The sequence below is a fragment of the Mizuhopecten yessoensis genome, unplaced genomic scaffold, assembly GCF_002113885.1.
Source record: "Mizuhopecten yessoensis strain PY_sf001 unplaced genomic scaffold, ASM211388v2 scaffold10041, whole genome shotgun sequence".
Lineage (NCBI taxonomy): Eukaryota > Metazoa > Mollusca > Bivalvia > Pectinida > Pectinidae > Mizuhopecten > Mizuhopecten yessoensis.
Window position 1 is genome coordinate 234,569 of NW_018408349.1, and position 11,349 is coordinate 245,917.

The 11,349-nt window shown below is 36.0% G+C and overlaps 1 protein-coding gene across 3 annotated transcripts in view; it reads right to left on the bottom strand.

The window, feature by feature from the left end:
* LOC110459336 (CCR4-NOT transcription complex subunit 4-like) overlaps positions 1-11,349 on the bottom strand; it is a 29,562-nt gene that overhangs the window by 15,066 nt on the left and 3,147 nt on the right. For 2 of the 3 annotated variants that reach the window (XM_021511543.1, XM_021511542.1), the window contains exons 2-8: positions 8,767-8,837; positions 7,012-7,080; positions 6,326-6,391; positions 6,005-6,051; positions 1,652-1,771; positions 1,163-1,310; positions 264-428 (exon numbers count right to left, since the gene is read on the bottom strand). In XM_021511543.1, coding sequence (XP_021367218.1) covers positions 264-428; positions 1,163-1,310; positions 1,652-1,771; positions 6,005-6,051; positions 6,326-6,391; positions 7,012-7,080; positions 8,767-8,790 — 639 coding nt within the window. In that variant the 5' untranslated portion in view covers positions 8,791-8,837. The remainder of the gene's footprint in view (positions 1-263; positions 429-1,162; positions 1,311-1,651; positions 1,772-6,004; positions 6,052-6,325; positions 6,392-7,011; positions 7,081-8,766; positions 8,838-11,349) is intronic. The other variant, XM_021511544.1, reaches the window with a different exon arrangement.

Genomic DNA, 11,349 nt, shown 5'->3' on the forward strand with positions numbered 1-11,349 from the left:
TAGTTTATGACAACGATGTCTACTCATTGTTCATATAATATTTATCCCATGTGTATGCCACAGACACCGACAAATTAAAATATTAACGCCAAACGACGGACGCCGCACCACGGCATAAGCTCACTTGGCCCTTCGGGCCAGGTCAGCTTAAAATGGTCTATACATTCAAATATAAACTGTCATGTAAACATGTTGTTAAAACTTATGTTGTTTAAAAATAGATAGGAAAACTTTTTAAAATCAAATCACTGAATCTGACTTACTTGCTTAGGGCATTGTGCACCCCTAAGAAAATGACTGCAGTATTTAGTTGTACCCAATGAAGCTTTCAGCGTTCTACCATCAACATGTACATTGTTCACAGCTAAGATGGCCCGGAGAGCATCATCAGAACGATGGTATGTCACATAAGCACTAGCACTTGGACCCTGCAAAAATATTATGTTTTCATTGGTTAAAAATCGAAAACAATTAAGATACCTTATTTATTTTGATCACCACCGCTAAAGAGCTTTTCACATCTATTTTAATCACTGCCACTAAAGAGCTTTTCAAATTTCTTTTGATCACTGCCACTAAAGAGCTTTTCAAATTTCTTTTGATCACTGCCACAATCAAGTGCTTTTCAAATTAGTTCAAATTCCAATCAAGTGCACTGGTGACTAAATGCCTCAGATGGAAGCAATTTTCATATGAGTAGTGCTAATATTGTAACATGCTGTGATATCAATATGTAGTTATCAGTTTGAAATGTTTATACCAGCACTAGTAATACTATTAAACTATATCACTTGACAGGCTCCTAACTTCCAGCTGGCATGCAGTGCTAGTATAAAATGTCTACAGATAATTTCAGGTAGGACAAAAATAAGAAACGACTTTCTCTGCGATGCTCACATTAAAAGACCTGGCTTGAGAAGCTGATTAACGTTTGATTTGGCCTGAAGGCCTGATCTGGATAATCACTGGTGACCCAAGAACATCACGATTGTAGCGAGAAAATGATATATGTTTTGGGAAAAGTTTTGCTATCAAACCGATGCGTCACGTGACAAAAATGGTAATTTAACTTGTCAATGAGCTCAAATCACATGCAATTATTGTACTTGATTTAAATAAATCAGATATACATTAATTGAGTGCTTTATGACTTCAACATTACCTGTGCTCCAGCATAGGAAGTACTTTGATTGATGACAACTTTATGAATTTTCCCAAATTTTCCAAAATATTCATGCTTTTTTAACACCTCTGGTTCTGCTAATTTTTTGGAAAGACCAACAACAAATACAAGGTTCCTTTGAACAACTCTGAAATGGACAAACACAATGGTCATAGTTCATATCACATCAAAACGTTTGGGTAATTACCATCAGTTTTAAATGTAATGTTTAGGTGATTTAAGAGAGGATGAAGTTTACACTTATCAAGAATGAAATTCCAGAATTGTTTTCACTGTGTCAGCAATGGAAAAAGATACAATGGAACACTGTTGAATAAAGTCATATAGTACAAAACTTTTATTATTTGGATATCAAAAAGTAGAGTTATGTATCCAAAATAGTTTATTTCAACTCTTACAAAAGATGTAAACACATGTAGATGTAAAATCAGAATGACTTTTACACTGTTTGGGCAGTAAATGACTCACCTGACATTTGCTAAATGTTTTCTGTTTTCCGCTGCTTTTTGTTTCCTCTGGAGGTCTTTCTGCTTTCTTTCTTTTTTGATTCTTTGCAGTCTATATTGAGAACATTCTATGAGATCATGCCTAAATGAACAATTAATTTAAATAAAATCAGTATCTTATAAAAATACATACCATGAATGTCAAAAAAAAACACCATCTCTTATGTAACAGTACAAAGAGATGGTAAACACTGGCAGAAACAGACTAATGAGGGTAAGAGATAACTTTCTACCAAATAACAGAGATATCCACACTTCCGGTCAGGGAAAGATCCGTCTTACCCTAGGGTAAACAATGGCAGAAACAGACTAATGATGAGGGTTAGCGATAACTTTCTCCCCCATAACACAGAGATATCCACACTTCCGGTCAGGAAAAGATATCCGTCTTACCCTAGGGTAAACACTGGCAGAAACCGACTAATGAGGATTAGAGATAACTTTCTCCCCCATAACACAGAGATATCCACACTTCCGGTCAGGTAAAAATATCCGTCTTACCCTAGGGTCACCCCTGGCAGAAACAGACTAATGAGGATAAGAGATAACTTTCTCCCCCATAACTCAGAGATATCCACACTTCCGGTCAGGTAAAAATATCCGTCTTACCCTAGGGTCACCCCTGGCAGAAACAGACTAATGAGGATAAGAGATAACTTTCTCCCCCATAACAAAGAGATATCCACACTTCCGGTCAGGTAAAAATATCCGTCTTACCCTAGGGTCACCCCTGGCAGAAACAGACTAATGAGGATTAGAGATAACTTTCTCCCCCATAACATAGAGATATCCACACTTCAGGTCAGGGAAAGATATCCGTCTTACCCTAGGGTAAACACTGGCAGAAACAGACTAATGAGGGCTAGAGATAACTTTCTCCCCCATAACATAGAGATATCCACAATCCGGTCAGGGAAAGATATCTGTCTTACCCTAGGGTAAAGACGGGGAAATTCCCCTGTGTTAACAAATGCATGACATCACATCAACAATAGTAATTTGCATTTGACATCATGCAAAAATAATAATCCCACACCGAAAAATCTCAACCTCTCAGGGGTAAGACTATAAAATGTCTGGCCCTCGGCAGAGCCACAAGCTCGACATTTAAGAATCTTGCCCCTTTGGTTGAGATTTTTCTGCCTTAGTCCAAGGTGGGGAAAGATTATATCAATCATCAAAAATCGAAACACAGGTTGGATATGGCAGCAATTTCTGACGATTTGTGTCTGATATCAGCTTGCATCAAAATGACACACCATGGACAAATATTATGCCTGTAGCGTATTGAAAGAGAGATTTTCTTATGAATTGTGTCAGGAGACATCAGATATTTAAAATTCATCGTGTTTGATGCCCACAATGATCACAAGTTGAAACACATTGTATCAATCTTTTTAATTGTATTGAGACAAGTGAGATAGGATTCTACAGATGGTTGTCTCTGAGTATTAAACATATCAGATATTGAGTATTTGGTGTATCTGGTTTTTGTTTTAGTATTTGGTGTATCTGATTTTTGTTTCAGTATTTCGTGTATCTGGTTTTTGTTTCAGTATTTTGTGTATCTGGTTTTTGTTTTAGTATTTGGTGTATCTGGTTTTTGTTTTGAATTACCGCCATTTTCATGTAGGCAAGAAATTCTTGACTATCTAGTTTCTTTTTTCCTTAATCATTTAAGGTGGCTCCACACTTTCGCAATTAACCAGCAAAATTCGTTAAAACTTTCTTATAATGGTTATGCAACTATGTAGAGTTGATTTTATGAAAATCTAAACATTCCGATAGTTTGCGGACTTTTTCGGAAAAAATACCAAAAATTTAATTTTCGTCAATTTTAATATTTTCCGGGTTTTTTTTGTGTGTGGCATTGTTCGGAACAATAACAACAATAAAAAAAAGGAAAAGAAGCATTTCTAATTAACCCTACAAGTATTTTATTTATCGCAAAATATGTAACACATGTTACACTAAGTGTTTTTTTTATTGAATTTGTATGGATAAAAGTGATTATCTACAATCTAAAAGCAAACAGGACACAAAGATCTATACATATAGAGTGGGAAATTGAACAAAATATTCACAATGACTTTATAATTTATTTATTTTACATTTTACAATCACTTTGATCCGGGTGAGAGTTATCTTCCTTGAAACAACCGGAACTTTTTGCAGAGGGATGAAATTTACACAATGACAGTTGTCTCTGTTTACATATAACAAAAATGATGGAAATAAATCAAAAATATGATATCAAAATTATCAATTTATTGTTCTTTAATGGAACCAAATTACTGTCAGTCATGTACACTTTGGACATCATTCCACAGTCCGCTAACTTACGGTATATTTATAATTACATGTCAGGTACATATGTGACCAGAGGCTATCGCATGGTATGCCGTTCTCACATGCATTCACACATGTATTTCATAGGTATCTTGATATTTTACAAAACATTATTTTCACAGAGTAAGTAGACTACATTTGTAAACACGATTTAAACGACAGAGCGAAACTCCCTCAACAGCGAAAATCGTAACGACCTCGAGCTTATGAACTCGTGTAAGCACGTGATATGCACATGTGAGGTCGGTACGTCCGCATTCCACGTGTTTCCTATATGACCTTCTTGAGGTCGTCTGGTCTCATGTCCCTGTCTTCCTGTGAGTCTGTTTATGTCAATGAATTGGAAAGCTTTATTCCTGAAGGACGTGTGATTATATATTTCCCGGTAAAATCTCGATATCGGGTGTTGACATATCGTCGGCACGCACGTGTACTATTGTTTACCAGCTGGGGCCTGTTCGTTTATGCGGAACAACCGGTTCGACCGTTTATAAATGTAACAATTTCGGGTATAAATCCTGGCAGACCTGCAAATGTGTATGCAGGCCTTGCAAGGCTCACCTGAAAGCAGCATCAGGTTACTAGGTCCGACCATATTTAACAAGAGGCCCAATGGGCCAGCATCGCGCACCTGGTATAAATCTCACACTTGTAACCTTAAAAGTGATCTAAAATAAAGTTACAGGCAAAAATCAGTATTCATGATTAAAATTCATTCAAAAGAACCTGTTATTTTTTTTAAAAAACATTTCACCCCTGTGATTGAAAGTCGAACAAAGTCATTTTGTTGAACAAATTTTATAGCCTTTCATCTCAGTATGCAACTTGCAAAGTATCAACATCCTGGGACCCATGATTATTCAGAAGAGGTCGTTTAAAGACCTTGAATATAAGTCAAAGTCATTCACTTTAACAAACATAGTAGTCCTTGATCCCAGCATACTACTGACTTAATATCAACATACTGAGCCTTTTGGTTATTCAGAACAAGTTGCTTAAATATTTTGAACATATTTGCTCCGTGTGACCTTGAATATGATTCAAGGTCATCCATTGAAACAAACTTGGTAGCCCTTAATCCTAGTATGCTACTGACTGAATAACATCACCCTGGGCATTTTGGTTATTCAGAAGAAGTTGTCAAGATTTTAACATATTTGACCCCTGTGACCTTGAATATGGGTGAAGGTCATGCATTTGAACAAACTTGGTAGCCCTTCATCTCAGCATGCTTTTGGCCAAATATCATCACCCTGTGCATTTTGGTTATTCAGAAGTTGTTATTCACATATTTGACCCCTATGACCTTGAAAATAGGTGAAGGTCATTAATTTTAACAAACTTTGTAGCCCTTCATCCAAGTTTGCTTCTGGCCAAATATCGACACCCTAGGCCTTTCGGTTATTAATAAGAAGTCGTTTAAAGTAAAATATTGACGCCGGACGGACGCCGCGCCACGGCATAAGCTAATGAACGAACAACAGTGGTCCGATCGGTTTGACCATTTAAACGAAAACGGCCCAGGTGTAACTATAATTTGCACTACGATATTGAATGCCCGATACGCAATACGGAAATAACGACACGGTGTACATGCACATTTCGATCAAGATAATTGAGTCCGAGCTGTACTTTTTCCAGAAGTACGTCACGAAAATGGACGCTGATGACGATGTGTGGAGCCACCTTAATCACTGAAGTCTTGAGTTAATGTTAAAATCAAAGAAACAATAAAGTTACTAACTCTTCTTCCCAACAAATAGTGACTGGATTAATGAGGAACAAGAGTGCCAGGGTTTTTCCTGTCTGTATATTTGATGACAAAATCTGGCTCCATTTATTTAGATTATTTCAAATTTAGGGAAAAAATTATAAATCTCAACAGTTATTATGGGGACTGAATTCTGAACTAAATCAAAGCTATGTTTATCCAGTCACTAATACCTGGGAACTTATTCATGCTTACTCATCATCTGTGAGGGGCCTGAACACTGCTGGATCCTCTGGATATTGCTGAGAAATATATAAAAGAACAGTCGTCAGATGTAAAAATATGACATCTTGTTACCATTTCAAAGCCTGACTTCTTCACCTCTATATTTCTCTGTATAGAAAAAAACAATTCAGCACTATCTTGGATTTAGTATTTCAATAGAGGTTAACCACCTAATCCTTTTGTAAATTGTAAGCAGTGCTATGTAAGCATAATAAGATGCTTTGACTTTGTTGTAGGGAACAAAATGTCAAATGTGACAAAAAACACACTTAACAATTTTTCTAGTCGTACCTTTCTGCAAGCAGGACACAATCCATTTTCGTCTGTTCTGATTCTATGCCAACAGAATCTACAAATCTGAAACATTAATAAACAACAGTATGAACTTTAGGGTTTGCATTGGTGTTCTCCAGGCCGCCAACACCTAAAGAGGAACGAACATGTAAACTCTGCAATACCGGTGAAGTGGACGATGAGAGACACTTTCTATAGGTTTTAGTAGGCAAAAGTTTTATATACTTCAAATATGCATAACTACTTTTATCAGTCTTATTGACTATGTGTATATATGTAATGAACTATACCATAGTTTTTGTATAACACCTATATAAGATGACTTTTATGAATATGGATTGTGTAATTTTCAGTATAATATTGTACATGTTTTTAGTAAAATGTGAAATATAGGCTGGGCATTCAGTATTTTATGTTTTGATTTTACTGAGTGTGTGACACTACAATAAAATAATAGTTATCGATTTCAATGTAGAAATGGACATGTTTCTGTCTAATAACGTTTCTTTTATTACAACGGTTCGAAAAGTGAACAAGTTACACAAGATACTTAAAGACACTCATCTGTTTTTGTGGCCTTTTCAAAGTTCTTAAAACTCTTAAAACAGACTTGAACTCGTGACCTTTTGCAAATCAAATCAAACTATGTTAAAATTTTGTCTTTAACTGTTATTTGTACTCACCTGGTATCCACATGTACACGGAAAGAAATTGATGTCGTCAATTTCCAAAGGTTCCATACATAGTGGACACTGTAAGATCAAACAGGCGTGTTAACAACCTCCATATATTAAATAAATATTTTAACCACAGTAAACGGGGAAATTTTGTCATATACCAGTTACATTGTTCAATGTAAATTGTTATCATATTTAAGTCTTTCATTTTCATTAAAGAACTTCATTTTTCTTATCAATATGTGAACAGTCCAATTCCATAGATTTACAAAAATCAATCATGTTAAATTAACTAAAATTATTTTCATATGAGCATATATTAAGGTAATTCTGTTAATGATAAAAGAGTACATCACACAAATTGACCAGTATATTGACCAGGTATAAAACTTATTTTTCATGAAAACAAGAGGCCCAATGGGCCTGCATCGCTCACCTGGTATTAATCTCACACTTGTAATCTTAAAAGTGGACTAAATTACAGCTACAGGCAGAATATCAATGTTATTTCGTAAGAACCTATTAAAAGATTTAAACACATGACCTTGAATGTCGAACAAGGACATTAGGTTTAAAGTGTGTCAAGGTCATTCATTTGAACAAACTTGGTAGCCCTTCATCCCAGCATGCTACTGGCCGAATATCATCACCCTGGGCATTTCGGTTATTCAGAAGAAGTTGTTTAAAAGTGTTAAACATTCGTAAGAACCTATTAAAAGATTTAAACACATGACCTTGAATGTCGAACAAGGACATTAGGTTTAAAGTGTGTCAAGGTCATTCATTTCAACAAACTTGGTGGCCCTTCATCCCAGCATGCTACAGGCCCAATATCAGTACCCTGGGCCTTTTGGTTATTGAGAAGTGGTTTGAAGATTTTACGACATTTGACCCCTGTGACATTGATAGTGGGTCAAGGCCATTCATTTGAACGAACTTGGTAGCCCTTCATCCCAGCATACTATAGGCCCAATATCAGTTCCCTGGGCCTTTTGGTTATTAAGTAGAAGTCATTTGAAGATTTTAAGACATCTGACCCCAGTGACCTTGAAAGTGGGTCAAGGTCATTCATTTGAACAAATTTGGAAGCCCTTCATCCCAGCATGCTACAGGCCCAATATCAGTACCCTGGACCTTTTGGTTATTGAGAAGAAGTTTTTTTTAAAGTTTTTAACATTTTTGAACCCTGTGACCTTGAGTATCGGTGAAGGTCATTTATTTTAACAAACTTGGTAGCCCTTCATCCCAGCATGATTCTGGCCAAATATCACTGTATTGGACCTTTAAGTTATTCAGAAGAAGTTGTTTAAAGTTTTTAACTTATTTGACCCCTGTGACCTTGAATATAGGTCAAGGTCATTTATTTTAACCAACTTGGTAGCCCTTCATCCCAGCATGATTCTGGCCAAATATCACTGTATTGGACCTTTAAGTTATTCAGAAGAAGTTGTTTAAATTTGTTTAAGACAATTGACCCCGGTGACCTTGAATATGAGTGAAGGTCATTCATTTGAACAAACTTGGTAGCCCTTCATCCCAGTTTGCTTCTGGCCAAATATCATCACCCTAGGCCTTGCGGTTATTAAGAAGTTGTTTAAAGTAAAATATTGGCACCGGACGACGGACCATGCCATAAGCTCACTTGGCCCTTTCAGCCCAGATCAAGCATCATTGGGAACTATACATTTGAAGGCAACATTAATCTGAAAAAGCCATTTCAATAGAAAGTTCAGCTTGACATTAGATGTGCAGGTCCATTACCTCAATTTGTTCTTCTCCAGACATGGTAAAATTGTTTCCAACTGACACAAAGCAATTTCCTAATTCAGTTCCTGCAAAACAGAAGTGATAATCTATAGTCATATGAGTCAGACTTAATGTATACTTTATCATAATAAGCAGATTTATATAACACAATGTGATTGAAATAACAGTCTTACACGACAAGGTCTTTTGTTTTTACATACAGAAATACATTGTAGGTACAATACCTTTTCAATTAAATATTGACGGAGACTAACATTTTTGTTCAATAGAGTATTAATTTACCAACCAAAAGAGGAATTCTATAAATGACTGCAAGTGATCAGAAATGTCATTTGCTATCCCAGAAACTAACTCCCACAACTCAAAAGTTCTTTTAGTTAAATATACCATGAAACTAGTAGTTATAAACATGTGTAAGTTTGGAATCCTCCTTATTTATATAGGTTCCTATTGAATTTTATTATTTGTCATTCAATATATATTGTTATGCATTATAAAACCCTATATATAGCAAACAAACAGTACGGTTCTTTATGAAGCAACCTCACTGCTTTTGACAGCTTCAAATTTACAACTTGATGATGAGCTGTAATTAGAAGCTAAATATAAAGCCAGCTTTGCGTTTTTGTTTCTTAATTTCAGTTTCTCTGGGTAGTATATTTCGGACAAACAAACTTTTAAATCCACAGGTTCTCAGCAGGAGCTTTTACCGTGCCCCAACACTAATATGTATAATCATGTAAATTGTAGACTGTACATTGAAATGTAGCTACATAATGATACTAAATTGGATATATCAAATACATGTTCTAGCAATTTCATTAAGAGAAAGTTCAGAACTTCTTTTAAGTCTGGAAACATAACTTAGAAGCTTTATCTAGACATTTTCTCACTCTAGTGAAATATTGATGAAAATGATAGGCAATCTATCTTTAAAACATGAATTTAAATTCCCAGACAGTCTTGAAGAGAGCTTTCAGCAGAAGAAATATGGTATTAACGTGTACATTTGAAAATGTACACTTCTCAGAGAGAGAAGAGATTAGTTATCAGTCTGTTTCTAACAGCTCAAGCTTTGAGTGGCTTTGTGTTCAGATCTAGACAGACAAGTACAGTCACTAACTAACATTGTAGGATAATCAATATATATTGCTGTTGTAGTGGTAGGAAACCTGCCTTTGTACCAACTATATCACACACAATACACACATCACTGTAGCTTCCCTCATTTTCATATCAAGAAACTATTGGTCTTGTCTAGCTTTACAATTCATTAAAATCTGAAAATGGTGCTCTTCCTTTGGTATAGCGATATTGATAATGATCAACAGCTACAAGAACATTCATATGTGTGATAACTTTTTTTTATCTTCAATGTCTTTTCCCAGTTTATTTCTACATAAAACGCTCTTAATTCTTGTCAAGTTACTAATACATGTATTCAAGTATACAATACCAGATTGTATGTTGGTTTTAAAGTAAATCCTCTCTATAGTTTCCAGGAAGACTGCTCAAAGAAATAAGGTATCAACATAACAGATACAGTTCATTACAACGATGTGACGGTATGTTTATTGCAAATGTTATCTTAACTATGTTTATTGCAAATGTTATCTTAACTCAACTCAATGTTATTGACCTGGAACAATCCACTCCGGGTTATTTCTGTAACCCTATCAGGTAAACGAGGACATTGTACATCCTAATTTGTTTATAAACAAGAGGCCCAGGGGCCTTAATAGCTCACCTGGTATTTTATTTTTCAATTTAAAACCTGCTGAGTACCATTCAGGTTTATCAAAGGAGTACAAGTAACAAAGTTGCATCTTCCATTTATAAATATTCAATTCCCTTTGCCCAAAGATTCTCTAAAACAAGTTTGGTTAGGTTAAAATCCCTTCAACGGTACAGAAGGAGAAGGATCTTTAATGTTTTCCTCTATTTCCCCTAATGGGCCCCACTAATCTGCCCCAAAGAAGGGGAATCCACACACCTCAGTTTAAACAAAATTGATTCTTTTCTCCCTAAGCATGCTTCAGACTGCATTTGGTTTAAATCCCTTCACTTGTATAGTAGGAGAAAAAAAATCCTCTATTTCCCCTATTGGGCCCCGCTCCTATGCCGCCAGAAGGCCCACACCCTCCGTTTATACAAACTTGAGTCTCCTTTGTCCAAAGATGCTCTAGGACAAATTTGGTCAAAATCCTTCAATTGGTTGAGGAGAAGATTTTTAAAGATTTACCTATTTTCCCCTATTTGGCCCCGTCCCTCTGCCCCCAGGGGGACCATACCCTCCGTTCATACAAAACTGAGAACCCTTTGGCCAATGATGCTCCAGACCAAATTTGGTCAAAATCCCTTCATCGGTACAAAAGGAGAAGGATATTTGATGTTTTCCTCTATTTCCCCTAATGGGCCCCACCCATCTGCCCTTAGAAGGAGGCCCACACACCTCAGTTTATACAAAATTGATTCTTTTGTCCCTAATCATGCTTCAGACTGCATTTGGTTAAAATCCCTTCACTTGTATAGCAGGAGAAAAAAAATCCTCTATTTCCCCTATTGGGCCCCGCCCCT